Raw genomic sequence first — 26,332 nt, forward strand, 5'->3', positions numbered from 1 at the left:
AACTGTGTTCACAGACAGTGGTTTTCAGAAGTGTTCCTGAGCCCATGCAGTGATTTCCTCTACAGAATCATGCCTGTTTTAAATGCAGTGCCATCTGAGGGCCCAAAGATCTTGGCTAGCCAATATTAGTTTTTGGCCTTGTCCTTTTCATACAGAGATTTCTTCCGATTGTCTAAACCTTTTAATGATATTATGTACTGTAGTCTCCAAGTTCTTTGCTATTTTACATTGATAAATGTTATTCTTGAATTGTTGCACTATTTGCTACACAATCTTTCACAGAGTGGACAAGCCCTCCCCATTTTACCTTCTGAAAGACTCAGCCTCTCTGAGATGTTCTTTTTCTACCCAGTGATCTTACTGACCTGTGGCCAATTAACCTTGAGGTGTTTTGTTTTTTTTTTGCATTCCACAACTTTACCATTCTTTTCTTGCCCCCGTCCCAGCTTTTGTCTTTGTAATATTTTCAAATATATATAGGGTTAGAAGGTTTGCACATCATTGGATTTTGTTTTCATTTACATTTTGTACAGCGTCCCAACTTTTTTGGAAATGGGGTTGTATTTACAAAGCTCTTTTGAAAAAGTTACTACTCTACATTTCATCCTTTCTTAGTCAGAATAAATAGATTAGACAGAATGACTGACATGTTCTGAATGTACCATTCAGAGAATTTGGGCAGAAAGCATTTTCATGCAGTTGAGTGCTAAAATGCAACATCTTTTACTGTTCAGTCAATCTAAAATACTTTTAATACATGAGAGCTCTGAGTGTGTTTCTCTTAATTTTATCAAATGTATGTCTTTTTTAGGTTCTATCTGTTCTATTGGTTTTGTTTGTTTTATTTGCATTTTGTACATATGTTTGTTCATTTTAAACTTATTTTTAATCTTTAAAGTAGTAGTTTTATTAAATTAGTACTTTGTTTTTGTTTACAATATAGTTGTATTATTTTATTTTATGTCTTACAGGACCAAATTGTAAATGAGGCTTAGTCAGTTTACCAACCACCCCAATATTAGAACAAGGAAAGTCTTATTCTTCTCACTGGTCAAGAGTCACACACAGCCCAGTGCAGCTACTATACACTGAATTTTGAGGAGTCCTGGTTCCTGTTAGAGCTTTATGAAGTAGAATTTAAGCTAATCCAAGATTGGAATGGAAAATACAAAAAAGCATTTTCACTGGTTAAAATGAACATCATTCCTGCTGTTGCTCTACTGTTTGTCCAGGGAAGTTTTCTTTAAATAATGACAGTTTTTCACAACTTTAACCTAAATATATCTCTGCACTTTCTCTACCACTGATAAACAGCACGATTAAAAAGGAAGCCAGGGGGGCTTTTGGTGGTCAAACTAGATAACAAAAGAAGTGAAGGAAAAAGACATTTTCTGTTAGCCATTACCTGCGTCAGCCAATGAGGTGAGAATGTTGTAAGCTCATCAAGCAAAAGCAGCCTGGTCTGTCAATCACTTCCTTTCAAACATGTTACTCAAAGTATCAGTCATTTCAGTCATGAGGACGGTTTCAGTCTGGATTCTTATGTTGTCTTTTCATGAAATATGTAAGTTTTATTGGTATTTTTAATCTTATGTTAAATTACTTTTATCAATCACTAATAGTTTTGATTAAAACTGACTGTTCAATAATTATTTTATAGACGCTGCAGAAACTGTGGATATTTACCAGAAACAGTCATTTGTCTCTGCTAAGCCTGGTGAAGCCGTTATCCTTCAGTGCACACTGGCTGACCATCAGAGTACTTAAGACGTCTTTTGGTACAAACAGCCACTGGGACAAATGCCTCAGGAGGTGGGCATCAAGGGGGCATTTATGAAAGCAGTCTTTTCATCACATTTCAAAAACACAAGCTTCAAACTGGAGAGAGTGGAGAACAGTGTTAGTCTGACTATACCACACCCCACAAAAGATGATGAAGCGATGTACTACTGTGGGATATCTATGATGAAGATGATCAAGTTTTCCACTGGAACATTCTTAGCTATTACAGGTAACTTTATTCATATTGTTATTTATATTGTATATTATATTACGATGTATATTATTTTATACAATCATAAAGTTATAGATGTGTTTAATAAAACCTGCTAGCAAGTCCTGGCCTTTGTGAATATCCATCGGTTATACTATATTAGGCTGGTAGACCTTTGTGACTTCATATGCACAGTGGATGTTGTCTAAAAACTTCTGTATTACACTGACCAGATCATCCTCAGTTAAACATATCAGTGCTCCAAACTCCAGTACGGGGCTCAGTTTCTCCAGGAGAGTCGGTCACTCTGCAGTGCACGGTCCTCTCTGAGATCAGAGCAGCTGAACTCCGAGTGCTCTGGTTCAGAGCTGCTGCAGGACAATCCTTTCCTGAAATCATTTACAGAACAGCAGCAGCCGTCAGTGTGAGATCAGCTCTTCTACACACAGCTCTGTGTACAACTTCTCCAAGAACATCCTCGACCACCACCATACTGGAACTTACTACTGCACTGTGGCTGCTTGTGGGAGGATCATTTTTGGTAATGGGTCTGCTGTGGAAATAGGTAGGTGCTAGTTGGAATAAACATAGTTAAAACTGTGAATACGGCTGTGCTATTTAATTTTTTTTTGAAATAGGGGATTCTTGCACAATGTAGTATCATACTGAATTCAAATGAACTGAATTGCAATTATACAGTGCAGTGCAAAAGTGAAAGACCACTCTTCACTCAATTTCCAGTCATACAGGTCATTCATTTTTCATTAGATATGTTTGAAAAGATTAGGGTTAAAATTTCCACTTGCATAATGAAGAGACTTCTGTTTTATTTTCCATTGAATATATGTTTTCTGCTTTTTTTCTCCTGGTATAAATGATAAGTGGTCTCTGACTTCTGCACAGTGATGTATGTGCTTTACACTTTTTGGTAAAGCTGGTGTCTTTGTATTTCTCCATTACAACCATTCTCACTATATAACACAAATAAAGCTTAAACAATAGCTGAAGCTATTATAACTGTATGAAATTAAGGTCTGATTTCTATTTTCTAGATCATTCCAAGTCTCATCATTCAGTTCTTGTCATGATGGGACTGGCTCTGGGTTTGTGTGCTGTCTGGAATGTCACACTGTGCTGCTTCTGTATGAAATGGAAAATCTGTGAATACTGTCAAGGTAAGTTAATTGAGGAATCCAAATATTTAGTATTTTTCCTCTTTTTTCAGTGATTCTAATGTTCTGTTTCTCTGTGAATTTCAAGGCAATAAACCTCACCCTGTCACACATGATCTCTCAGGGACAGATGATCTACAGCGGCAGGTACGCCATCATTATACATACATACATACATCATCTAAACCGCTTATCCTTCTGGGTCGCGGTGGGGTGCTGGAGCCTATCCCAGCTGTCATTGGGCGGAAGGCAGGATACACCCTGGACAGGTCGCCAGTCCATCGCAGGGCAGACAGACATACACATACATTCATACACACACCTAGGGGCAATTTAGCATGTCCAATCAGCCTGACTGCATGTTTTTGGACTGTGGGAGGAAACCGGAGTACCCGGAGGAAACTCACGCAGACACGGGGAGAACAGGCAAACTCCACACAGAAACGCCCCTGGTCGCCCAGCCGAGAATCGAACCCAGGCCATTCTTGCTGTGAGGCAACAGCGCTACCCACTGCGCTACCGTGCCGCCTACGCCATCATTATTTCTTGGGAAATTATACCAAACATATATTCTATGGAAATGAAAGGGTAACTGACCAAACATCCTTCAAAAACACTAACTTTCAGATTTTAGAAATGGAAAAACAGTCTGTTTTATAAATTATGATTCATATTTATTTACTTGGGACATGATTTTATCCACAGGTACTTACAAAAGAAGCAAACCAAAGTGAAATAAAGCACCAGATACGTAATAATAATTTAGTTATTTTCTAATAAAAATGATAAACTATATAACTTGAAATATTAAAGATTTACTTAGTTGCAAAAAAACTATTTTAAGATCATTATGAATAAATAATTAATAATTGCATACATCCTGGTTTAAATAATTAAACTCTTTCACTATCTTGATATGTTTTATGCATGAAATTTACTTAATGCTTGGTGGATCATTATTAATCGGTGAATATATATTATTAATTTTTAATTAGACTCTAATTTTGAAGTTGCAACTTTACTTTATAATGTATTTATAAACAAATATCGCAATACTTATTATCATTACTAAAGAAATTAAGTATAATATGTTTATTGAATTGTGTTTACATTGATTGTACATTCCTGAGCAAAAGCTTAAAAAACAAACAGGTAAAAAAATAATTATTAAAAAGCTAAAATTTATTAATGTATAAGTAAAATGCATAAATGTTATCTCACAAACCATTACATAATGATTAAGGTGCCGTTTACAGGGGTCTGTTTATATGAAATGCTACCCGCCAGTCCTGTCATAGCCAGATGCAGGAATCAGTGAGATCTGGATATAGATGTTATGTTATCTGTAAAAGTTGGTCGACAGGTCAAAGAGGATGAAGACTAATGATATAAAGTTCTCTCTGGCTTTGTGGAGCTCATGTGACTGACTATGTGATGGATCTGTTAAGTGATCCAGTTTGCAATCAGACTGTTTGGTGTTCAGCAGAATGTTTATCTTAAAATTCAGAGATTTTAATTTTAAAATGTTATACAACTATTTGTAAACAATTTAGATATAAGCTCTTAAATATAATAATATATAATCATTATTATATATACAGACCAATAGGGCATGTTTACAGACCAAAGGGACAGGGGTTCAAGCTCCCGCTGTGGTCTATCTCTGCATGTGCCTGGTTACAGCAAACCAGCTCTACATTTATTGGTTAACCTTGATCAAAAGATGAGCAAATAAAAGAATCTTAAAAAGTATCTATAAATTGTTCACTGCAGGACCAAGACACTGTGGAGCTGAATTATGCTGCTTTGCACTTCTCTGAGAAGAACACTAAAAAGGGAAGAAGAAGAAGAAGAAGAAGAAGAAGAAGAAGAAGAAGAAGAGAGAATGGCCTCAAGAGAGTGTCTACTCTGAAGTAAGAAGCTTCAGTTAGATATAAATTTACATATATTATGCCTCTGAACAGACTCCTGTTCTGTTTACTGGACTATATTTGGTCAGATGGGCTTAACTCTTAAAATCACATGCTTATTACAAACTAAGGCTTATTATTATTATAACTACATGGACTATAATGCAAACTGGCAGAGTTATTCCAAAGTTATAAAAGTGTAGTTAATAGTACAGTTAAAGCAATAGAGATGAAACCAGAGGTAACAGTGACTCTTACAGATGCAAATCTGACATCTTAACCTTTAAGATCATGTCAAGTTTTGAACTGCAGTGCTCAGAGCCAGATGAGTCATAACTCATAAACAAGCTTCTTCTTAAAAGAGGAATAAATGAGTTTTTAAATGGTAGTGTTTACCATTATCTCTTAAAACAAGATTTATTTTGTTCTATTACACTTTGTCTTTACTTGCCAAATGTTGTTCTGTGAGCTGTAACCTGTGCAAACACACAAATAAAGTAAACATGTGAATCCAGGCTTTAAAGTAGTGTTCACTGACTCTGTTTCAGAATATCTCAGTCATGATGCATGTAAATGTTGGGCACGTTGTGGGTGGAGTTTGCTCCTGTCCTCACTGAGGCTCCTCCTTCATCACTGTGTGACAATTACCAATGATATCGTCCTCTCTCTCCTTTAGACGTCCCCCACTTCCTTTCTTTCTCGCTTACCAGATTCGTCTGTAGAATGAAAAAAGTTTATATATTCTTTGCTGAGTAACGTAGTGAATTCTTTACAAAGCAAAATATTCTAAAAAAAAAGCAGTCAATATATCAACTTAATCTTCTAGTTCACATTCTAGTGCACTTATTGGTGATGTTATGGTGCTTAGTGACTTTATGTTTACCTAGAAGAGTTGACTTCAGCTTCAAGTGTTACCAAAGACAGAGAAGAACAATGCTGAGTGCTAATAGGTCCTATTGGTTCTAATCTAGAGTCCCAACAGCCATAAAAATGAAATCTGCAGTACTGCACTGATGGCCAATAGAAAAAAAAACAAAACAGAAAAGTGCCAAAAATTCAAGTGCTTTATGCAATACAAACACACCTACTGTTCAAGGGTTTTCAATACTATAAGACCAATTTCTTAAAGATAAGTGTACAAAAAAAAATAAAATAACTGTTATGTGTGTTAGATGGTAGGTGATTCAAAAATGAGAAAGCAGCAGAAACAAAGTCCTCATAAAATGAACATGAAGGATAATTATTATATCAGTATTGTTTTATTGATTCAGTTATTATTTATAAAATAACAACAATTTTTACAACAAGCGGTTTCAAAAGGTAGTGTTTGTGCTTGTTTGTGTGTTTGTGAAACTCAGTCTTTGACGTGTCAGTGGACGCCTCTGCTTGTAGGTGCTGTTTAGGCCGTTGGTGGTTTTCACAGCTTTTTGTTGTCCTCTACGTCTCACTCCTTCACCTACTGCACTGCTGAAGTTTCACTGCTTTATCTCTGCAGATCGCTTTGACCACCCCTGACCAGGTTTCTCAGAAAAACAGCCCCTCTCACCTCAAAGTTTCCACAGGAAGCTCAGCTATATCTGTCACAGGACACATAGCAGCTTTCTTTAGACACAGAGTGCAGCTACAGAAACTGGACAAACAAATAACACAATACAAATATCTTCAAAACAACAGTGGTTTTCTGTCTTTTTATTGGCTCTGCAGTCAGTAGGATATTTAGGGATTTTAATTTTCAAATCAATATTTGAAATTAAAAAAAAATCTAACCATTCTATTAAACATGGTTGATGTCATAATCTGCTTCTGTTTACACAGTGACCTAATATTGAATATTTCATCTTCATGTCACATTTCTTTGTTTCAAAATCTAAAACATAATGAGCAACATTGCAACCTGAGCTCAGTCTTCTGGGCACCACTGTATATGGTAAATATGTTTGTCTGAGGAACAGAATTGTTTTTGGCATATGTGTTCATCATGATGAGTAATATTTGTGTGTTTTATATTTGTGGCTGTCATTTACATTGTTTTCTTCATAGCTTACAGTTATGAGAATCCAGAGTGACAGCTACTGTGATGATTTTCCAGACTCATCAAAAAGTAGAACACAGAAGCTGAGAACTCCTGAGGGAAACTGTATTTTATCAATACAGGACTAATAAATCATAACATCTACCTGAACAGGCCTCAACACCAAAATCTAAATTCTCCAGTTGCTTACTGGACTAGACTCCAACTTTACAGTTTCCAGCTTCTTACTGTGATCCATCCCAGTGATCCACAAAGCAATCCCATAAATCCAGTCCAGAAGAGTCCAAAACACCATCCATGAGGGACCAGCATAACTGGTGTTCCATCTCGTCATAGCTCTTCCCACACAGTCTGTATATGATCACCTTGACCCGGTAGAGGTCAACCATCACAGCTAAACACCACATAGTCCCTCTTGGCCTCCAAGCATGGCTTGTTCTGTCTGTTTTCCTCCATTGTGAACAAATACACATTCAAGGCAGGCTGCATCACTCTGGCTCTAGTTGATTGCTCACCCTCTGTAGATGTCCAAGGCAGAGTAAACTGCTGTTCAGATCTTCTTCATCCCTAAACATGTCTGTCACCTGTGAGAGGAACTTTCTTCTTTCCCAGGCTTGGTGAAGTGTAGAACCCCATTGTAACATGAGGTCCAAGCCCACAACACACACATATCCTTGATTCCAGTTGATCAGAATAGGTGCCCAAAGCAATGGCCCTGCTGTCAAACCCAAATCTCAAGGCCCTGTCCAGTCACAGTTGACTCACTGTCACCATCATCCAGCCCTTCAGCATCCACAGTTTGAAGCTGGGTAGCAGCCCCACCTTCACAATAGAGGTGGGCCAACCAATAGGAACCTTCCTTAACACCATAGCTGTGAAAAAGTCACCAAGCAACACCGTTAAGTCAACCTCTTATAATTTGGTGGCGTGTTTGAGAGTTTATGCAAGAAAAATGTCATTAAAAAAGCAGGAAATTATTTCTTGTATTTCTCTGACACCTCGTAATAGATCTGAATCAAAGCAAGGTTTGTTAGCTAGTTATCTAATTAATAATCAACATTGGTTCCAAGTTCTTGTAAGTAACAAATTAAATGCATTTGTATAATAATCCATGAAGCTTTCTATGCCTAAAGCCCCTAAAGTCAACCTGATAAGGAATAAAGACAGATGCTGCTTTTGAAGAGATCCCTGTAGTTCCAGCTTTAGGTCCTCCTACCAGCAGTTAAACCACACTGTCAGCTGTAGCTGTGCCTAAAACCTTTCACTAAAGCCCTCACCTTTCTTTCTTAGTAATCTCCCATGCAAATGAGGGACTGCGGCGGAGGCTGCCACAAAAACACAGGACCAGCCCCTGACGTGGAAGTTTCACTGCTTTATCTCTGCAGATCACTTTGACCACCCCTGACCAGGTTTCTCAGAAAAACAGCCCCTCTCACCATTAAAGTTTCCACAGGAAGCTCAGCTCTATCTGTCACAGGACACGTAACAGCTTTCTTTAGACACAGAGTGCAGCTACAGAAACTGGACAAACAAATAACACATTAAAATATCTTCAAAACAAGAGGGGTTTTCTGTCTTTTATTCACTCTGCAGTCAGCAGGATATTTAGCGATTTTATTTTTCAAATCAATATTTGAATTTTTTTCTTTTTTTTTTTTAAATCTAGCCATTCTACTAAACATGGTTGATGTCATAATTTGCTTCTGTTTACACAGTGACCTAATATTGAATATTTCATCTTCATGTCACATTTCTTTGTTTTAAAATCTAAAACATAATGATCAACACTGCAACCTGAGCTCAGTCTTCTGGACACCACTGTATATGGTAAATATGTTTGTCTGAGGCACAGAATTGTTTTTGGCATATGTGTCCATCATGATGAGTAATATTTGTGTGCTTTATATTTGTGGCTGTCATTTACATTGTTTTCTTCATAGCTTACAGTTATGAGAATCCAGAGTGACAGGTACTGTGATGATTTTCCAGACTAATCAAAAAGTAGAACACAGAAGCTGAGAACTCCTGAGGGAAACTGTATTTTATCAATACAGCACTAATAAATCATAGCATCTACTCTGAACAGGCCTCATCACCAAAATTTAAATTCTCCAGTTGCTTACTGGACTAGACTCCAACTTTACAGTTCCAGCTTCTTACTGTGATCCATCCCAGTGATCCACAAAGCACTCCCATAAGTCCAGTCCAGAAGAGTCCAAAACACCATCCATGAGGGACCAGCATAACTGGTGTTCCATCTCGTCATAGCTCTTACCACACAGTCTGTATATGATAACCTTGACCCGGTAGAGGTCAACCATCACAACTAAACACCACATAGTCCCTCTTGGCTTCCAAGCATGGCTTGTTCTGTCTGTGAACGAATACACTGTGATTTGTTCATTGTGAACAAATACACATTTAAGGCAGGCTGCTTCACTCTGTCTCTAGTTGATTGCTCACCCTCTGTAGATGTCCAAGGCAGAGTAAACTGCTGTTCAGATCTTCTTTATCCCTAAACGTGTCTGTTACCTGTGAGAGGAATTTTCTTCTTTCCCAGGCTTGGTGAAGTGTAGAACCCCATTGTAACATGAGGTCCAAGCCCACAACACACACATATCCTTAATTCCAGTTGATCAGAATAGGTGCCCAAAGCAATGGCCCTGCTGTCAAACCGAAATCTCAAGGCCCTGTCCAGTCACAGTTGACTCACTGTCACCATCATCCAGCCCTTCAGCATCCTCAGTTTGAAGCTGGGTAGCAGCCCCACCTTCACAATTGAGGTGGGCCAACCAATAGGAACCTTCCTTGACACCATAGCTGTGAAAAAGTCACCAAGCAACACCTTTAAGTCAACCCCTTATAATTTGGTGGAGTGTTTGAGAGTTTATGCAAGAAAAATGTCATCAAAAAAGCAGGAAATTATTTCTTGTATTTCTCTGACACCTCATAATAGATCAGAATCAAAGCAAGGTTTGTTAGCTAGTTATCTAATTAATAATCAACATTGGTTCCTGGTTCTTGTAAGTAACAAGAGCTTTAAGTCCTCCTACCAGCAGTTAAACCACACTGTCAGCTGTAGCTGTGCCTAAAACCTTCCACTAAAGCCTTCACCTTTCTTTCTTAGTAATCTCCCATACAAATGAGGGGCTGCACCAGAGGCTGCCACAAAAACACAGGACTAGCCCCTGATGTGTGAGTGAGTTCAACAGGAGCAACGAGACCAACAGAAAGATCCTAATAGATCAAATCATAATTGATCATAACAGGAGAAAAGCTTTTACTGCTCCTGTAAACACTTATTAGAACAGTTTGAATGATCAAACTGAAGCCTTCACAGCTTTTCAGTTTCTGTCTTCCTGTCTGCAGTGACTGAAGGAAAAGTCTGTTGTTTTATAATGTGCAGAGCTGTATTGAAATATGTATCATATTACCTCTAAAACGCTATTTAACCTGCAACATAACAAACTTGTATTATCTGCATCTGAAGTTCGAGCTTATAAGCTCTCAGCACTCTCAGATTCATCTCTTTATTAGGAAGAAGAAAAACTAACTTGGTAATGGCATCAAATCATACATTTTTATTAATGCAAACATTTTGTTGTATTGCTACAGATACATGAGAAATATATGTGTTTAATTGTGTTTGTGTGTGTGTGTGTGTGTGTGTGTGTGTGTGTGTGTGTGTGTGTGTGTGTGTGCGTGCGTGTGTGTGTGTGTTAGTGCTTTACATGTTCTTCTAACTTTTTATAGTTGGGCTCATCATGTTTGCTCCAGGCATGTGCTGATAGGTTGAAGGCTGTGGAGATTAAGTGCCCCTTGTGGTGGAGGACAAAACTGCTGTTATTTTCTCCTTCTGGACTTTTCAGCACTTTTCTTAAACCACTTTTCTCATTTCTGGGATGGACTGAAATATCAGAGTTTCCTTCAGGGTGAGTGTTATATTGGAAAATGAATCCACAAACATTGATCTTTTACTTTTAACACAAGCTTTACATGAAAAAAGATCATCTCATCCTTATTATTGGCAGGTCACTCTGCTCAGTGTGGTGCTGTCACTCAGGGACAGTCTTAGGCAAAGATAGACAGTCAACTAGCTCCCCCATGAGCCAAGGGCTCAGTGAAAATACAAATTAGATATATTGTATTTGTTGACGTCAAAGTCAAAATATATATATATATATATATATATATATATATATATATATATATATATATATATATATATGAATACATAGCGTTGTCAGTCATTTCAATGCACCCCCCCCAAGTCATGGTAATAATGCATTATTCTATGTTATTACATAATGACACAACTGCATAAAGACAGACTAGTATGGCAATATAATTAAGTGATTGTCTACATCATGGCGAAAAGGTTTTTTGTTGTGATTTACTTGGTGGTGAAGAAGTCAGACACGTACAGCAGAGAAATGCAAAAATAGCTTAGAATAAAGAAGAAAGCAAAAGGTTTATGGCTCAACACCCAAAGCTGACTTTTCATTCAGAACAGAGTGCTGCACAGACTCAACAGTACACAAAGCTAACATTAATGTTAGTACAGATAGCTCCAGTGTTGGGATCAGTACTTAATCAACATTGGTTCCAAGTTCTTGTAAGTAACAAATTAAATGCATTTGTATAATAAAAAAGTAATTGTTACAAGTTACTAATTACTTCTCTCAGATTGTAATGGGATAATGTTATTGATTACTTCCTGAAAAGGGTAATACTTAATTGCTTCTACTCTGTACAAAATGATTTTACTCTATTTAAAACTTTGTTGTTTCATGCGTCTTTCTTCAAACAAGCAAAATGATTCATCAAGATAATGAGATAATTTCATGTAAAACTGACCAGAAATATATAAAATCTTATCATTTTTCACAACAACTGCTAAATGAAAATATTAGACTTTAAGACTTGCTTTAAGATTATTTTGCTTGCCAAGATATCATTTTCTGCAGTGTAAGCAGTTCTGTTAAAAATTTAAAAAGGGCATCCAGGGGGCCCCATTCCTGTCTTTTGTCTAGAGCTGCACAATCATTAAATCCAGCCCAGTAATCACAGTTCCCGCTACTCCACTGTGTTCAGGAAAAATTATCCACATAAAGTTAAAATTTATATTGTGGTCACTCTGATACTCGACCAATGAGAGAGACAAACAGCAACAGAGAATGGAAGAAATCATTTTCATTTTAGTAGAGAAAAATAGTTTGTTAGACAGATATAAGTTTAAATTATTATTATTATTTTTGTTCAGTTATCCAGAGCAGCCTCTGTTTTTCAGAACCATGGAGAGCGAAATAGTTCAGTTCAGTCATGATATCAGTGCAACTGTAAGATAATTCAACCAGATAGGGAAGATTAAGCAAAAACTAAACTTAAATTTTAAATGCATTAAAAGAAGTCATAAAAGACATTATATGTATATTTTTTACATTACAGTTCTGTATTTGGAAAGCTTTATAAATGCATTCATAAGGCATGAACAATAACAATTTATAATACCTGGCATAAGCTTGTATAGTTGTTCTTAAGCCACATGCATAACAATAAAGCTAGGTAGGTAAAAACTGTTGTAATGGATCTGGGTAGTAACATAACCTTGTTATTGTACATTACAACATTCATGTTTACAGTGTACTTATGAGCAGATGTTATAATGTTTTATGAAACCTGACATGATAACATCATATTCTAATGTTTCATAAAGTGTTATGCATGCAATTTTAATTATTTATAAGCAATTAAATAGGCTTATGCCAGGCATGATAAGCTATTATGCATGCTATTTAATGCCTTATAAAGGCATTCATAAATTATTATGAATACAGGATCAATAGCAAGCGTTACCAAAAAAGCACCTAAGAGATCTATCTCAAGATCTATCACTAAACATGTTCAAGAGTTTGTCAGGAGATTTACTATTGATACAAATTGTATTGTATCTTGAGCCTCTAAGCTGATGATTTCTTTCTTTTTTTTTTTTTAAGCACATAACATCCCAGCATCAGGTTAACAGTACTAACTACCCTTATTACTTTAGAGATGAATGACAGACATGTTAATCACTACAGGATAAATATTTGGACTTTTATCCTAGAACATCTTCATAGCTGCTGTTCCTGCTTTTAACCACCAGATGTCATTAATTATTAATGAGAAGCTTTCTGCTTCCTTCTGGTGGCTGTAGCTGGTCTCATAGATGTATGAAGTATGCTTTACAGTATGATTTATAGTGTGGGTCATACCCCTAAGAAGAAATATAAGAAGAAATTAAAGAAATATATATTTACAAAAACAAGCAAAAATAGTTAATTGATAAGTTTTACATCTGACTCTTTTATTTGCACATTGTACATATTGAACATTCATTCAAATAAAAAAAAAATATATAACAATATCAATAGAGCACTGAGAGTCTACATGACTATATTAACTCAGTAAGACGTCTTTTCTGTTGTGTAATACAGCTTTACTGAACTGCTCTGTAGTCAGAAACAGGGAAGAATCTCACTCGGGTGAAAACTTTCTCCTTTAGCGCTCTTCTCTTCATCTTCTCAGAGAAACATAATGCAGTGAAATCAAACTCCTCATCGTCAGAGTCCTGTTTCAGAAAACAGAAGATCAGTGCTGAAATGGACAACAAGCATTGTAATCTGGATAAACACCTTATAAGTGTATTGAAGAATCCTTTTCAGAGCTTTTTAGAATCAAAACACAAAGAAGAAAAATTACTGATTATTTAGAAGATGTAATTTCGATGTGATTACAGTAAGAGACGGCTAAATGATTTAAAAGAAAAAATATTGTACTAGAGTACTTAAACTGGATGTGTGAGATGTGAAATTTCTGAACTGATGAATCTAAATTCGTTGTTGAGATTGTTAAAGCAGAAAATGCGTCAAATGTCCAACACTAAATTTTGAAGGTATAGAAAAAAAGTGCAGATTGTTTTTTGAAAAACTTTGAGCAAGAAATGGAATTGAAAGCATCCCAAAAATAGAAGCTGTAATAAAAACAAAATATTAAATAATAAAGCACAGCTCAGTAATGCTGAGATTAATAATTCACTCATCATATTGATTTATCAGTCTACTCAGGCTTTAGCAGAGCTCAGTAACACTGAGTTTAATAACTGATCATCACATTGATTTATCAGTCTACTCAGGCTTTAGCCAGAATATCCAGAAACTGTTAAATAGGTCCTCTTAGATGTTCATCTAACATGCATGTTTGTTACGCACAGTATGCTGATTTAAAAACAAGCATCAATGGTTTCTTTTGATTTTTTTTTTTTTTTACCCAGTGAAAATGTGTTCTAAATATGCTCCTAAAAGTGTACAAAGTGTATTCTGAATACTGCCTTTACAAAATGTAATTTGGACTGAATACAAATACTTCTGTATTCTAAATATGCATTCCCGATACTTGTATTCCATTACATCCCAACCCTGCACACTGATGAACAAATTTATTCCTCTCCACATTGTAACATCAGTCAGTACATCCATGCATTTCAAAAGGTGGCATCTTGCACTGAAATTCAGAACAGAACATTTTCTACATAGAATATATTACACAACCACAGCAAAAACATTTGTGGAGACAAAAATAAAGCAAATAAAAACATTAAAACTCACTAGTTACCTTTTTCATGATGGTGATTAAAATTACCCCTTTGTACAACTGATGGCTATTTTTGATCAGTTGGTTCACAGGTATGTTTTATGAAAAGCGGTGCCTTGAGATGGCAAAGAAGTGACATCATATTAGAGTCCTGTGTCTAATGTAGAGAAGTGTGTTCAGTGGTTCATGTGCTAAAAGTGGTTCATGTGCTAAAAGTGTGAGGCTCAGAATGAGCTTACAGTTGTGCAGAGCTGCACTGAGGTTTTGCTCTTTTAGTATCAGGTTTCACAAACTAGTATGTTCGTATATTAGCAATGATTAAAAATATAAGGCAAATTTCTTAGTTTTGCCTCATCAATTACAACAATGCTTGTAGAATGCTGTTTGTATTCTGTAGTTACAGTGTAATAACAGTATAATTACAGCATAACAGTGAATAACAGTGCATGTATCATGAATCTAAAGGATGATAGTGATAACCAATGAATACCTGAAGAATATATTTTCTTTAGTATTAATTGCAATAATGTATTTGTAACTGGCATCAGTTTTCTCTTAATAGACATTAAACTATTAAACTGTAAGTGTAGATTTAACTGTACTCCATACATATTTAAATATTTTTAAGAGAAATAAGAGGATAATAAGATGAAAATAAAAACACAACCCACTGCCTTGTTACTCCTGGGCAACTTTCACATTTGGGTCACATGTTGGTCTTCACTAGGGAATGGTTTATTATAGAAAAAATATTTTAGCAGAAACAAAACAAAACCTAGTATTAATCGATGTTTATTACAAAACATAACTGCTGTAAGTCCTTAACCATTAACCAATATTTTTCCCAGTTAAGTGATGACACTAACTCAGAGGTTGGCAACACATCGGCTCCAAAGCCGCTTGCGGCTCTTTTACTGCAGGCTCCACAGCAAAATTAGATTTGTAGGTAAAAAAAAATAAATAAATAAATAAAAATCTGTAATGTTGGAACAGAAAGCAGAAGCTCGCGGTTTAAAGACAAAAAGGAAGCTTTACTTGGGGAATCAAGGATGCACACCATAGTCAAATAACGAGCATGGGTCAGTTCCAAAAACCACAGCAAGATGAGAATGGCTACCATGACAAACAAGGGCAAAACAGTTTGAAGTCCACAAAACAAGCAAAGGGTCAAAATCACCAATCCGAATAACCAGGCAGAAGTACAAAAGGGCAAATCCAAAAACAGAGTCAGAGAACATGAGAAGAATAAAGTCATAACCAGGAAAACAATCAAAGAAAATGCTCAGTAGTTTCATAAAGAAAGCAATACCTCGCAAAGATTCTAACTAAAGCCTGGGCTTAAATATTATCTAAAACAGCTGCAAAGCATTAGTATTCCGGCGAACTTGAACGCTGATTGGAGGATGAGGATCTCTCCGGAGTCATGTGACTTTGCTGAGGAGTCTGGGAAATGGAGTTTGTGTCAGAACATGTGAGCGAGGGAACTAGCTCCATCTGATGAGTGGCAGGAAGCGTGACAAAATCCTCCTTTACAGTAAAATAAAACTCTGCTGATTGTTCAACACAGTTTCAACAATAAACGGTCTTAAACACTGGAGTTAATATAGCCTATATCTGCTAATTTACCCTTTAACCCTGCAGGCGTGCAGACTGCTGGTCACAGCAGAACAGTCAACAGTCTTGCCCAGCTAGTAAGTTAGCTAACAAAAAAGCGAAAGGAAAGATTTAAGACGAATGTCGATAATTTGGATATTTGTTTATTTAGTTTATTTGTGCATTTTGTTTATTTTTTCATATATATATATATACATTTTAGAGAATTAAAAAAAAAATCAGTCTAAGAAGAAAAGGAACAAAGTGAAGGCAATACCCTTTAATTAATGGCCACGTGAGGTGGTGTGTTTTTATTTTTGTTTTAGAAAAAACTGAAGATTTTAGCAAACATATCTGTATTTTGCAGTTCCATTTTCAGAAGAGTTTAACGTTTCCTGATTTGAGTTTGAGCAGCATGTTTAAGTGCCTGTTCTGAACATTGGTCTTGCCAATAAAAAAGGACCTTCCTACTTGTGGTGTTTATTGACTCCTTTTCACAGTCGTTGGGTCTTGCTGCAAAGGTAGGGAAAATACTTATAGATGTTTAATTGTAAATCACTATCACTATTTATACACTCCTAAAAATGCTATGAATCACTTATGAATGTTGCTTTGCATGTCACTTTACTACATGGACAGTGAATAACTCATAAATATGCTATGAACAGTCAATCAACTTAAAGTCTCAAACTTTGTGTGGTGGTGGGACAGGTCCATGCATGTAACATGCACTTTAGTCAGGGTAACGTGGCTTCCATCACTTTTGTGGTGAAGGCAAAGCAATGCAAATTTATAAAGAATATTTCTTACAAAATTATCAGCACCCTGAGTGAGGAAAGTCAAAGAGCCACCACTCGATTGTACTTTGAAGTAATGCAAAAAAGGAACTATTCCTTGGGATTTTAGTGTGTGTCACACTTTAACATTTAAAGTGTCAGTTACACATGATAACCAATGCACAGTTATACATGTGCCTTCTCCAAAACCGTAAGTGAGGAAGAACATCACAAAAAAAATGTCCAAAGTAATTGGGATAACAGTGTTAGCATTTACCCCAAGAAAGTTAAACTTAGTTTAAATAACATTTTCAGAAAGAATAGCATAGTGCAAAATACAAATGCTTGAGGACCTAATTTAAAAAAAGTTGAAAGTCTAAGTAAAAAGTGTCAAAGCTCTTTCTGTCCAAAGTGATAAAGCCAGGTCGTTTTTATGCTGGCAGTCCAGAAATAAGGAATTTCACTGAAAATAATAAAGTTATTCAAAATAAAATATAAAGACTTTTATTTTAAAAAACATCTTTTGGTAAAATGACTTTGTAGTCCATATTGATATCATGTAAAACATATAGTTTAGTTAGCTACAATATACAGTATAGTTTACAAATGTTGATTTAAGCATTCATGAACATGTTATGAAGTGTTTATGTAAGGTGATATGAATGTGTTATGTAGACACCCTTCAAATAAAGTGTTACCCATTTTTCTTTCATCAAAGCACAAACAATATAAATGTACCCTTAACGGTAGAACAATGGTTTTAAGGTCCAGTTGTGGACCTTAAATAAGTTTTTCCCAGGTGAAAAGTATGTATTTGTACCTTTTCATGACCTAATGTTTTAAAACAGAACAGTAAAAATAAAGGTCTGGAGACGAGACGGGATGTGTGGAGTCAATACAATGTGTTCCCTGGCTAAAGGTACTGAAAGTACCACCCCAGTGAGAAGAGGCATACTGCTCCAGTGACAGTTTACTACCTTTTTTTCTGACAGTATAGTTCAAGCTTGAATCCATTACAGCTAAAAAGAGTTCAATAAAGCATTAAAAAGAGCTAAAACAACCTAAAGAAGTTTTCAATAAGTCAATTTGAGTCATAAATATATATATTATATATATATATATATATATAGATAGATAGATATTTTAATTTTATGATATTTAATTAAATTAAATAAATATTTTTTGGTTACCAAAAATCTATGAAATTACATTTGCTTTAGAATATGAGACACAAACCGACTCATTGCAGCTTGGTTAGTGCTTCTTAGCCTCTAATCAACAAAAAGTAAGCTGCTCTTTAGAATATGGAATATGGATGTATTAGTGATAATTAAACACTTACTAGCTCCAAAATAATGAACTCAAAATTAAAATCAAACCTAAAACATAAAACGTTATGACAAATTATATGTTTTAATTTTTTTGTTTGTTTGTTTGTTTGATCATTTGTTTTTTTCTCAATAGGTTAAAAGAAAATGAACAAAATCTTTGTATAATAATTATATAATAATTTGCTCAGGGGTCTCCAAACATTTACATATGACTCTATTATGTGTGATTTTTTTTTCATTATTACAACTAATAATGCATTTTAGGTCATAATGAACAAAACTTAATGCAGAGTGAATAAACTATTTAGAAGTGTTTAACTGAACAAAGAACAAGAATTTAATAAACCCGGCATTTGTATATATTAAAATAAAGTTTTGCCGACAGTTAAAGGCTCTGCTCTGCTGATGATGCTGTGCTGCTCTGAGATTATGAGCAAAATGATAAATTTATATTGTAAATGGATCTAAAAATTATAATTATCTGTATGTACTGTAGGTTGGAATACAGATTATTAAACAAAGAATTTTCTTTATATTGATGTTTTATGTTTCTCTTCTCCTTTTTCTTAACTGATGACTGAATGGAGTTATCTGTACATTTTATTATGTACATGAACTAAAAAAGAGCTCTACAGAGTAATTTGCATGTTCAGTTGTGAATCAGAAACCAGAAAAAAACAGATTTGTCTCTGGCTGAAATTCGAACCACCAAATCTTTAGTGGAAAATGTAGTTTAAAGAATAAGTGCATAAAGAGTACCTGTCTGGTGGTCCTCTCATTCACAGCCCCCTCCTGAACTTTCTCTGTAGAGGAGATAAAACTTCACAATCACTTCCAGATACAGTTTAATGAGGCTAAACTTATTAGTATTATCACCATTTTCTATTTTCTTTCTATCAAAATATTCAGCTTCATCTCATAATGAACACTTACCACCAGCGCAGTGTTTAGATTTCCTCAGTTTGTGAATTAAAATGGCTTCAGCGCAGATTACAGCCACACACACTGCTGAGAAAACTGCCAGAGTCAGCATTACAGGATCTACAGGATCTACAGGACCTACAGGACCTACAGGATCAACGGGATCTACAGGAGCTTCTGTAAGACAGGAATTATAAACATACTGAATACAGGAATACAAAGTTCAAGCCTCAAAATCCATTCGCCATCTAATCTTGTTAAGCTGGACTTTTATATCACGTTCATTTTATTACTGTTTAGCAAACTGGTTTTTGTCCAAATAAAGAAGAATGCCATATTTTTTTCCCAGTTTTTTTGGATAATTAAACAAGACAATACAAAGTAGTTTGCTGTGAAATGGTGCATTGTTGAGAAACAATACTGAGTCAGAGTTGTTCATAGTGGTGGTGAAAGGAACCAGAAATCTGAAGCCTTTAACTTCTCTAAAACACAGAAAACATGAATTAGTTTTTGTGTTTTGTTGTTGTTTTTGTTTTTATTTATCTATTTATTTGTATTTAAACATTGTTTTTGAGTGAATCCACGTAATGCTAGAGAAATACTTGCAGGGTGTTATAAGAAAAGATGCACAACCCCCACCCCACCCAAAAATATATGTTTTTGAATTAAATTTTGCACAGCTCTCACAACCCCTGGTTCTTATTATCACCACTGCAAAGAATTCTGAGTCAGCACTTTTCTTTACAATTTACCATTTTATATCAATCCACTCTGATTGACTTTGTTAACATCTCAAAAACTGAGTTACATTGAAATGTTCTAATTGATGGCAACAGTAAATAAACAGATAACATATTAACATATATACACAAGTGACTAGTTGTACAATGCAAAATTTACTCAGTTCTACTGCTGTTCCATTCCCAGTGACCGACTCTCCGGGAGAAACTGACCCCTGTACTGTAGTTTGGAGCACTGATATGATTGACTGCCCTGGAAAATGTAATATATACAGTGGTAGAATAACACTGATATATCAGTATGATGACATTATAATAAAAGTAAAACAGTGAAATGGCACTGTGTCCATTATGCATCTAAAGTGTGACAGTGACATCTAATGGGTATTAAAAACTAAGCATCACTTTTGCACTAGAATTGATATTATTAAGGTCAGCAGTAACAACACATTTCAGAATGGCTTCACATAATTGATTTTAAGAAATAAATAGATCTTACATGTTAAGAACACTGAAAGCAATAAATTATTTATATTACCTGTGACAGATAAGAATGTAGCATTAGAAAAGTTAATTGTTGTCTCTCCAGGCGTTGCACAGAAGTACACTCCTTCATCTTCTTTAGTGACACGTTCAATACTGACAGAAGTGCCACTCGCAATTCTGTTCATTTTAAATCTTGATTGGTCGAAAGAAGCTGAAATCCTTGATTTCTTATCTTTAAACTGTGATCCCACTTCCACTGGAGCATGCCGCAGCCTTTGTTTGTACCACATCCTAATATTTGCATTTGAGTCATCTACAGGTGTGCAGTTGAGAGTGACCGTTTTACCGGGCTCAGCTGAGACGACCAACAGCTCAGAATTTCTCACAGCTTGAGCAGAATCTGTAAAACAAAGTTCAATATATTCAAGCAAAGTTCAGTCAATAAGAAAAAAATGATGAAACTCAAATCAAGCGTAATTGACAAGACTAAATATAAAAAGAATTTTGGTAACACTACATTAAGGGTCGCTAATCAATCATTAAATATATAATAATCAACTATTACTTTCCCATTATTTAGTTATTAGTTAACTCTTCATTAAGCATTAGCTATTACTTAGTAATTGATTAAGCACTTATCAATTAGTAATTAAGTACACTGTTAGTTGATAAGTTAGTTTGTCGTTAGTTTGTGGCTTACTTACTCATTATCTGTGTGCTAATTGCTGCTTATTACATTGTTAATTAACTAATAAGTATTTTTCTTCATATAAAGAAGTAACGTGACAACTTACTAGCACTTATATGTTAATCCCGCTAATTATCTGTTAATTAACTTTCCATCACCTCCATATATTCAGTTGCATCACTTTTCTCACTTTGGTTCTTGTTCATTAAAGATGCTTATGGTCACATCTGACCGTAAGATGAGCGCACACAAATTCATGGCCGGTTTTGTTATTCATCACGTTCATCTTGGCATATCTGTACTCATATCTGGTAGGAGTGCATGTAAATTTGGGCATAAATGCTGGATATGTGGCTAATTAACCAAAACTATTATCAACATAATCTGTAACTGCAAAAATAAGAACAACAATAGAAAATTTCAATAATACTAATTTGTGTGCATGACAGTCCAGTACAAAAGTGGATGTACTTACTTTACATGCACATTGATATAAACAAGTGCTGCAACTATTTCATGTTCCATTTAAAGACACATTACACTGTGCTTTTGTTTCATACTACTGACTCACAAACACAGCTTCGGTCATACACTGCAATAATACAGCATTTATTTTAGGGAATTAATTACACTAAACAGTCACTCTACTATGATAACAACACTGAGTATTTTGTTTTATTTTACATTTTATTTTTTCCAGTTGTTTTCATTTTAATACTATTAAGTTCGGTCAGCAGGGGAGGAGTGCACTCACTGCTGGACATCAAACTCCACCCACGAGCTCGGCCATTAGCTTCCATGCCAGACACTGCCGTTTTATTGGCTGGCTACTGAAACATCTGCATGAATTAGGGTGTGCTTCATGTAAATGATATGTAAATGAGGTGCTGGTAGGCTGGTTTCATGCACTGAAGCTGATTTATCATTTATGCTCAAATCTCCACTTGTTTCCACATCGTACAAAATTGTTATGAATCAGACGCAGAGCAGTTCATACCTTATAAAAGGCAAAAAAAAGGTGTTCTTTTTTATGTAACTTTGATGATTAATGGGCCCTTTTCACAAGATTCGTGATTACTTCCGGTTTAAGCATTAGCAGAGTAAAACTCACTTCCTTTCCATATAGCTACTGCAGAGGCGATGTCAGAATGTTTACTAGTGAACTGTAACGCTCAAACACTGAGCTACAACAGCTGTATTTTAGTTTTCCTGCACGGTTGTGTCAAACAGTGAAAGTAAGTGGACGGAAGCTCTGCTTTAACTGTAAACAGAGCTGAGATGCTGTATGTTGTTTTTACTGCAGTTCTGCTGCAGCTGTATCACATCAAGCAGCCTCTGTGTCTTTGTACAACACGTCAGCGATTCGGTAATATTCTGATTTCAAAAGAAAGAAGAGCTTTTATATGTAGCATGAATGTTATAGACTGTGTTTATATTAAGCTAACTATACTGGCTAGAAGCTACTGCTAACCAAACTAGCCCGGCTAACATGAAGCAGCTTTTTCAGATGTTATTTTCAGCTACGAGTCTCGTTTTTGACTGAGCAGTGAAAGGTGGATGTTTTCTGAAGTGCTGCTTCAAAAATTACCATGAAACTATAAGAATAATGCTGTTTGGCAGATCGCTAACATAGCTAATGTTAGAGCTAACTTAGCTTTAAAGTTTGCTACTCATACGAAGCTGGTGCTCTTCAAACTGCTAACGGTAGGCTAGCTAATTAGCCACTGTAGCCTGCTAGCCTACCGTAAGCTAATACAGTTTAAACGAGGTCTGTAAAATAGATTTTACATATAAAAGTTTTTGTTTGTGTTTATGTCAGAAGTCACTGCCATCATGTAGCTAAATGTGTCACAGAACCTGCTCCACGTTAGCCGGCTGGTGGCAGCAGCTGATGAAAGCTAACTAGCTTCCTTATTTTGGAAATACAGCTACAGTTAGAAATGGCTTCTAGCGTTGCTAGCTAGCTACAGCTAAACAACGTCTACCAAATTCATACTACACAGAAGAACTTCAGTTTCTTTTGAAAACAAAAATATTACAGAAATTGCTGGCATGTTGTACAACTACAGAGACACTGCTTGATGTGAGCAGCTACACCACACAAAGCATTTCAGCTGTGTTTAAAGTTAAATCAGTGCTTCCATTCACTTCCTGTTCTCACTTTTTGTCATGATAGTGCACGAAAACTAACATATGTCTGTTGTAGCTCAGTTTTTGAGCATTATAGTTCACTGCTAATGCTTAATCCGGACATAATCGTGACTCTTTGTGAAAAGGGCCCATGGCCATTAGATCTTTACATTTTGACCATTAATTACTTCTTAAATTCCTTACTTAACCATTAATTACTGATTTTGTGTTGTCACTTTACTTGGAGGGACACAAAAGCAGTAATTAATGGTTAAGTAAGAGAAATTTGAGAAGTAATTAATGGTCAAAATGTAAAGATCTAATGGCAATGGGCCCTTTTCACAAAGAGTCGCGATTACGTCTGGATTAAGCATTAGCAGTGAACTATAATGCTCAAATACTGAGCTACAACAGACATATGTTAGTTTTTGTGCACTATCATGACAAAATGCCCATTAGATCTTTACATTTTGACCATTAATTACTTCTTAAATTCCTCTTACTTAACCATTAATTACTGATTTTGTGTTGTCACTACTTGGAGGGACACAAAAGCAGTAATTAATGGTTAAGTAAGAGGAATTTAAGAAGTAATTAATGATTAAGTAATAGGAATTTAAGAAGCAATGAATGGTTGATTAAGTGGAATTTAAGAAGTAATTAATGGTCAAAATGTAAAGATCTAATGGCCATTAATCATCAAAGTTACGTAAAAAAAAGACTTTTATAAGGTATGAACTGCTCTGCGTCTGATTCATAACAATTTTGTACGATGTGGAAACAAGTGGAGATTTGAGCATGAATGATAAATCAGCTTCAGTGCATGAAACCAGCCTACCAGCACCTCATTTACATATCATTTACATGAAGCACACCCTAATTCATGCAGATGTTTCAGTAGCCAGCCAATAAAACGGCAGTGTTTGGCATGGAAACTAATGGCCGTGCTCGTGGGTGGAGTTTGATGTCCAGCAGTGAGTGGACTCCTCCCCTGCTGACCAAACTTAATAGTATTAAAATGAAAACAACTGGAAAAAATAAAATGTGAAATAAAACTAAACACTCAGTGTTGTTAGCATAATAGAGTGATTGTTTAGTGTAATTAATTCCCTAAAATAAACGCTGTATTATTGCAGTGTATGACAACAAAAGCACAATGTAATGGAACATGAAATAGTTGCAGCACTTGTTTATATCAATGTGCATGTAAAGTAAGTACATCCACTTTTGTACTGGACTGTCATGCACACAAATTAGTATTATTGAAATTTTCTATTGTTTTTCTTATTTTTGCAATTACAGATTATGTTGATAATAGTTTTGGTTAATTAGCCACATATCCAGCATTTATGCCCAAATTTGCATGCACTCCTACCGGATATGAGTACAGATATGCCAAGATGAATGTGATCAATAACAAAACGGTCCATGAATTTGTGTGCGCTCATCTTACGGTCAGATGTGACCATAAGCATCTTTAATGAACAAGAACCAAAGTGAGAAAAGTGAAGCAAATGAATATATGGAGGTGATGGAAAGTTAATTAACAGATAATTAGCAGGATTAACACATAAGTGCTAGTAAGTTATCACATTACTTCTTTATATGAAGAAAAACACTTATTAGTTAATTAACAATGTAATAAGCAGCAATTAGCACACAGATAATGAGTAAGTAAGCCACAAACTAACGACAAACTAACTTATCAACTAACAGTGTACTTAATTACTAATTGATAAGTGCTTAATCAATTACTAAGTAATAGCTAATGCTTAATGAAGAGTTAACTAATAACTAAATAATGGGAAACTAATAGTGGATTATTATATATTTAATGATTGATTAGCGACCCTTAATATAAAGTGTTACCATAATTTCTATGGGTAACTTTATGAAACTTACACATCTTGTAGAGAAGTAAGATGATAATCACAGCTGGATCCATCATCAGAAAAACAACAGCTGTAACTTGAAACTTGAAGGCAAATATGAAGGCAAGAGTGTAACTGAGTAAAGCTTCAAACTGTATGAGCTTACTGTGGTCTTGTACTGAACCCCATTGGATGGTAAAAGTCACATGGTTCTTTCTGTCTGCTTGACTTGATCTGTTTGGCCACAACAATGTTCCTATTGGCTCCATCAATGTCAGTATTATTAGCAATAATTTTGACTGAAAGTTTAATAGCCACTGTAGAAAAACAGGCGAATGTAAGAAAGCCACTACATTTCCTTGGAAAGGTTTCAAGACCTGATCTGTTGTTTAATAAGCAATTATATATATATATATATATATATATAAATATATATATATATATATTATTGTCCACAATAGTGACAGGAGAGAATACTTTCAGTCGTTATTAGGAACTTTTTAGTAGACACAGAATTATATCTAGGATACTGAGATACGTATTTTAGAATGACCAAGTCTTGTATGACAGACAATGTTGCTGTAAAACTGAGTTAAATGAAATCAGGCAGAAGGCTTATATTCACTATGTTCTGAAAGGAAAAAATGATGAAACCACAGTAGATACCCAGAGCACAGCCAGTGCTCACACTGCCTCTTACTGGTAATCACAGGTCTTCGTTCAACAAAAGCATTTAAAATTATAGCCCACTTGTTTAAAAATGTTGAATAAAAATAGGAAAACTGTGTGTTAAGTGCATGTTCAGTAATGTTCAAAGAACTGTAGTTTGATACATCTGAAAAGCTAAGCTTTATTTATTTAATCTAATTACATATTTTATTACATTTTATTTTTAAGTGAAAAATTGAATAGAGAGTGCCAATAACCCAATTCCAAAATTTTGGGACAACATGTGAAATGCTAATGAAAATTATTGAATTTAAAATCGTACAAAAAACAATATTTTATGTTTTACCTAATGAACTTGATTTTTTGTTCTTTTATCTTGTAAATATCC

General features: G+C 35.2%; 1 protein-coding gene across 1 annotated transcript; it reads right to left on the minus strand.

Annotated features, from left to right (window-relative positions):
- Positions 1 to 18,790: 18,790 nt before the first annotated feature.
- LOC118807310 lies at positions 18,791 to 25,432 on the minus strand. The gene is made up of 4 exons (XM_036569303.1): positions 25,307 to 25,432; positions 20,639 to 20,986; positions 20,261 to 20,353; positions 18,791 to 19,537 (listed from the first exon to the last, which is right to left on the minus strand). Exons 1-4 carry the CDS (start codon positions 25,350 to 25,352, stop codon positions 19,356 to 19,358), a joined length of 669 nt encoding a protein of 222 aa, XP_036425196.1. The 5' UTR covers positions 25,353 to 25,432; the 3' UTR covers positions 18,791 to 19,355.
- Between the last annotated feature and the right edge of the window lie 900 nt (positions 25,433 to 26,332).

This window comes from Colossoma macropomum, unplaced genomic scaffold (genome assembly GCF_904425465.1).
Source record: "Colossoma macropomum unplaced genomic scaffold, Colossoma_macropomum, whole genome shotgun sequence".
NCBI lineage: Eukaryota > Metazoa > Chordata > Actinopteri > Characiformes > Serrasalmidae > Colossoma > Colossoma macropomum.